Raw genomic sequence first — 6,066 nt, 5'->3', positions numbered from 1 at the left:
AAAATGACCAAAATAGCACAAAATGACATTTTCTGGAGGCTCTACAAGCATAACCGCTCAGTATTTTTGACTGATTCTTTGATAGGCTCATTCAAGTTGACCAGAGGTATGTTCTGGCTACCTCCCCAGTTAGCGCATATTTTTTTTTTCAGATGCCAAAAATGGCCTCCAGAATATAAACCTTCTCAAGGCTCCAGCTTTCACTGAAATTAGTCCATACCAAGGGAAGTGTAACACAACTACATAATGTAAAAGAATACACAAATACCTTTGAGGTACAATAGACTCTTAGAAAGAACCAGAAAAATGAACCAACCTTCATTCTTTTTGCACTCAACTGTATATAGCGCAGTGGTAGTAGGGGATAAAGATAATAATCATGTCGAGGGCAGCTTCGTCGCCCTTATATACTACAAAATGTAACTACTAGAATATACTACTAATTACTAGATACGTGTGAATTGTTCAGTGATGTTCTCGGACTTATTAATCCATCAATCTCGATCTATCTACAAAGTCCTCAAGATGCATGGAATACTTGACCATATACCAGGTGTTATTCCAACACTCCCCCTTGGTCAGGTATTACACCTATCTCATAAGTTAAGTCTTGGTGTACAATCCGCGGGAGACCCTTCGTGAATAAATCTGCGAGATTGTTGTGAGTTGATATGTAGATCAAATCTAGGTTTCCTTTTTCGACATGATCATGTAAGAAATGAAGCGCGATGTCAATATGCTTTGTCCGAGCATGAAACTCTGGATTATGACCAATAGATATTGCAGCCTGGTTATCCGTGAAAATTGTGGATGTTTTTGGCTGCGGAATTTTGAGTTCATTGAATAAAGACCTATGCCAAAGTACTTGTTTGGCAGTATGAGTAGCAGAAGTATATTCTGCCTCAGCAGTTGAAAGAGCAACAGTATTTTGCTTTTTCGAGCTCCAAGCCACAGCTCCACCAGCTATGGTTACTACATATCCACTGACTGATTTTCTGTCAGCATGTGAAGCCCAATCAGCGTCGCAATAAATATTCACGTCTGCATTAGAGTCTTGTCCTCCATACGTGAGCATATAATTTTTCGTGCCTTTCAAATAACGGAATACTCTTTTAACGGCTGTCCAATGCTTCGGTTGGGGTTGGCTTGTAAATTGTGCAAGTCTGTTTGTTGCATACCCAATATCTGGGCGCATTCCCAATGCAGTGTACATTAGAGATCCAATCATTGTTGCATAGATCCCTGTACCTTGTGTGCTGTCATTTTCTGATGGCTCGTCATCCTGATTTAAATTGGCGTTCGGATCAAGTGGCATGGTAACTGGATTCAGGTTTTTGAGATTAAATTTCTTGAGGAGTTTATTGATGTAATGAGTTTGCGAAAGTGAGATAGTATGGTTTGTAGTGTCATGAGTAACCTTCATGCCTAACAGTAATGAAGGTTGGCCCAATGCTTTGATTTCATATTTTGATTTGAGTTCTGTTTCGACACGATCACTTTCCGCAGGGTTATTGGTGAGTGTGAGTATGTCATCCACCCATACCAATAATATCGCAAATTTCTCCCCCTCTCTCCGAATATAGCAACAATAATCCGTTCTTAACTGCGTGAATCCCAGGTCTGCCATAGCACCATTAAATTCATGATTCCACGCATGTCCAGCCTGCTTTAAACTGTAAAGTGCACGTTGCAATCGACAAACACGTCTGCTGCTGTCTGAAAAACCTGGGGGTTGCTTCATATAAATTTCCTCTGTGAGTTTTCCATTTAAATATGCACTTTTCACGTTGAGCTGATGCATATCCCATTTATTTATTGCGGCGAGTGCAAGCATCGTACATAGCGTCTCGAAGCGCATAACAGGTGCAAACATGCCATTATGGCTAAAATCTGTTCCTGGTTTCTGCGAGAAACCTTGCGCTACAAGTTGTGCCTTGTATTTTACGATGTTTCTGTGTTCGTCTCGTTTTTTGTCAAATACCCAACAGCATCCGATTGCTTCCCTTTCTACTGGTAAGTCTTCCATTTTCCATGTGCCCATTTTTTCTAAAACATTTAATTCTGCTTCCACAGCAGTCTTCCAATGCTCTTTCTCCTCAGTCTGCATCGCATCTTCAAGTGTTTCTGGCAATCCATCTTTATCAGAAATTCCTGAGAGCACTTGGAATGATTTTTCGGTTGAAAATCTGATAAAATCTTCGAAGGCAAGGTGAGTGCGATTTTTAGAAATTATTTTCGCAGCTGATGACTCTGTGTGTCATGTAATATCAGGTGGTGTCGCATTTTCAAGTGTGTGATCTGTTGGTCGTGCCTGTGGATTATTTAGGAGTCGATAATCGTGTTCAGTGTGAGTTCTACGAGGTCTAAGAGCTGGGGAATTTATGGGTTCAATAGGACTTCGCATTTCTTGTGCAGGAACTGTTGTAGGGATAGGATTTAATGGATTTTCGATTTCTTGAGGTGTTTGAGTGTTTGATTTTTCCTCTGGCTCCCCCTCGACGCGCAAACCCGGTAAATTAGCTTTAATTTCGAGTTCTCGTGGCTCTTCATTCTCGTTAAATGCCACATTGCATGAGACTTTAATTTTTCGAGTTTTAGCATTGTAATAACGAACTGACTTCAATCCATCGTGAAATCCTACGAAAATAAATTTGTTTGACTTTGGTGCAAGCTTAGAACGACCTTTGGTCTCGTCTAGCACCCAAATGTCGCATCCGAACTCCCTGAGATGCGAAATATCAGGTTTATTACCTGTCCAAGCTTCATACGGTGTTTTGCCGTTTAAAGTGCATGTGGGCGCACGGTTTCGTAAATATGCCGCGTGCGTGACTGCTTCGTCCCATAAAAATACTGGAAGGTTTTTCGCAATTAACATTGCCCGTGCAAGTTCCAAAAGTGTGCGATTAAACCTTTCTGCAACTCCATTTTGAGAAGGTGAATATGGGGCAGATGTTTCAATAATAATTCCTTTTTCTGCAGCCCAATTTCGAAGTTTCTCATTAACCAGTTCCTTCCCATTATCAAATCACATAAATCTTGGGGGTTTTCCAAATTTCCATTCAATAATGGCAACATATTCCTTAATGCGGTCAAATGCTTGTCCCTTGTTTTTTAGGAATAGTACGGCGGTCAAACGTGCGCCATCATCTGTAAATGAAACATAATATTTCCACTGTCCGATTGACTCTGTTTGCGCTGGTCCCCATACATCACTCATGATGTGTTCACCAGGTATCTCAGATCGATTTTTTGCTTCTTGTGGAAAAGGTTTGTATGCTTGTTTTGCTTGAATACAAGCTTCACAAGTTAATGATGGGATTGTAGACTCATCAATCTTGAGCCCATCCACCATTTCATTTGACTTCAGGTTTTTAATTGCATTGACAGAGATGTGGCCATAAAGTCGATGCCATTGATCCCAAGAGTGTGTCCGAATTGATGTGTATTGGGCGCTTTCCCGATTTGGCAATTCCGCGCATGCATCAAGCAAATATAACATGTTCGTCAACTTTCCCTTTCCAATGACCCTATTAGTTTTGTCATATAGTTGGCATCCATTGCCATTAAATTCTACCCTTCCTCCTCCAATTGCCAAGCGAGGAATTGAGAGTAAGCAATTTGGTGCTTTCGGGACATGCAACACATTCTGCAAAGTGTGTTTGATTGATTGGCCATCAATTCTAAAGTTGACTGCCACTGTTCCTCGTCCCTGTGTCATTGCTGATCCACCAATGCCATCAACCTCAGAGTTTAACGGCTCATAATCAGTAAATGCATCTCGGATTGTGCAAATGTGTGACGTCGTGGCTGAATCAAGAACCCAATCATATTTCGAAAAATTGTGGATATTTTGATTGACCATGTAGGCACAATCGCCTAGTGAATTGTTCATGGAATCTTGTGTTTGATGAGATCTGTCACCTCGATTTGGTCCTCGACGGCCCTTAGGACCTTGTCCCTCACGGCCTCCACCTTTGGCCCAACATTCATTTGACATGTGGCCTTTCTTGTGGCAGTTGTAACACTCCACATCTGTTTTCTTCTTTCCCTGTGAGCTTGTATTTCTTCCGCCCTTTTGCTGATGCCTAGCTTGCATAGACAATCCTCCAGATGTCTCCTCATTTCGTCCTTGACGACGGTGGTATTCTTCGATCAAAATAGCAATAAGCTCATGTGATTTCAGGGTCAGTTTATTTCCAGATGCACCCAGGTACGATGAAGTATAATTATCCCAACTTTCAGGGAGTGATGTGATCAAGATCATGACGAAATCTTCATCTGATACCATGTTTTCCATTAGGTGCAATTCTTCCTGAAGCTTTCTTAGCTTTGATATATATTCAACCAAATCAATTCCCTCATCCGCACTCATTCTGTATAGTGCGCGATGTGTTGCAAGCACCCCTAGCGTGCCCTTGGATTCCTTGACCATGGTGAGTTGATCCCACATTTCCTGCGCTGTTGTTGCGCCACTGATGTGGATCATTTCTGCATCGCTAATAGCGAGTTCTATTCTTGTCTGCGCCTTGGCGTCACCTTCGGCCCATTTCTTCGTTGCTGCTAATTCTTCTGTTGTCGGGCTTCAGGGATCGGCTGATCCTGGAGGTTTTGCATCCTTTGCAATATACTTCTCCAGTCCAAGGTCACAAAGCACGGCCATCATCCGTCGCTTCCATGGCATCCAATTTGTGGCCTTCAGCATTTCCATCTGGTAAGATCCCGTTGTATATTCTTCTGACATTGTAGTAGGTTACGTAATGTAGATAAGCGTACGAGATAAAGTTTGTGCATATGCGTGTGTATGCGAATATGTGTATAAGTTCTATAGGCCAGGGCCCATAACCTGTTGAGAGTGTATATAGCGCAGTGGTAGTAGGGGATAAAGATAATAATCATGTCGAGGGCAGCTTTGTCGCCCTTATATACTACAAAATGTAACTACTAGAATATACTACTAATTACTAGATACGTGCGAATTGTTCGGTGATGTTCTCGGACTTATTAATCCATCAATCTCGATCTATCTACAAAGTCCTCAAGATGCATGGAATACTTGACCATATACCAGGTGTTATTCCAACAGTTGGAACTTGCCAACTTGGAAGGGAAATGTCCTATGTCTCCCCCTGTCTCACACATGTGATGTGCTGGCAATCACCAGTGTGTAGTATGCTAGTATTGTGAGTAACCCCTAGCTTCTACTCTCTATCCTTTCCACTCCCCTACATGCAACTATCATTCGTTATTATATGTTTACTTCACTTGTGTTACGATGTTTACTTCACTTGTGTTACGCTTACGTCATCTTTGTACATATACCTCATGTAGCCCATGAGGCAATCGATATCTTTCACCATACTATTGCCCACACAGCTCGACTCGAAAGCCCTACTAACGGCTTCAACTCGGACTCTAGGCGGTACGTACGAAAGAGACGTTCCATCCACTATAATCGATTAGAGCCTTCTCCAACGGGACTGTCCGTGGAGATCGGAGCACGGGTACTGTGAACTGTCACGTTCCACGGCTCCCAGCGTCTAATCGATCACATTGCACGACCTACTTCGAGGGTCTTCACACCTTTGGTTGCGTTGTCCGTTAGACGTTCCAACAGCCGTCCCACTACCTTAGCGGCACTGACGATCAATAGTGTTCCACAAAGGTGGACACTGTGGGAACGGTTGATTCCTCTAGCCGACGATCCAACCTCATTGATTCATCTATTCATTTCAATACCACTATCGCTTTAAAACGCTGACACCCTGTCGACCTATCGTCCTACGAAACCAACTCCCCCTGTGGTTGCTAGGGGGGGTAAACCCGCTTTTTCTTCAACGTTCGGAGCTTCTAGAAATTCTAGCAAAGCCGATCCGACGTCGACTACTACTGAGGATACAACCCCTGTCCCCGGCTCATCCAATTCACCGTGGAGGAGGACCGCTTCTTCTCAGGCTCCATCTTCCTCGTCGACAAAAAACAAAACAACTCCTCTGACACGAGAGCTACCCCCTCACCAATCATCTCTGATTCCGAGGCCGAAACTAACGTCTCACTCCCCTACGCCAA

At 42.8% G+C, this 6,066-nt stretch overlaps 1 protein-coding gene across 1 annotated transcript; it reads left to right on the top strand.

Moving 5' to 3' along the window:
- Positions 1 to 4,475: 4,475 nt before the first annotated feature.
- LACBIDRAFT_318950 (uncharacterized protein) lies at positions 4,476 to 4,715 on the top strand (the record flags this gene model as incomplete). Its single annotated transcript, XM_001879972.1, has 1 exon — positions 4,476 to 4,715. One exon carries the CDS (start codon positions 4,476 to 4,478, stop codon positions 4,713 to 4,715), a length of 240 nt encoding a protein of 79 aa, XP_001880007.1.
- Between the last annotated feature and the right edge of the window lie 1,351 nt (positions 4,716 to 6,066).

This window comes from Laccaria bicolor, genomic scaffold, assembly GCF_000143565.1.
Source record: "Laccaria bicolor S238N-H82 LACBIscaffold_9 genomic scaffold, whole genome shotgun sequence".
In the NCBI taxonomy this organism is placed as follows: Eukaryota; Fungi; Basidiomycota; class Agaricomycetes; order Agaricales; family Hydnangiaceae; genus Laccaria; species Laccaria bicolor.
Note: the sequence above shows the minus strand (reverse complement) of the source record. Positions and strands in the feature narration are given on the sequence as shown.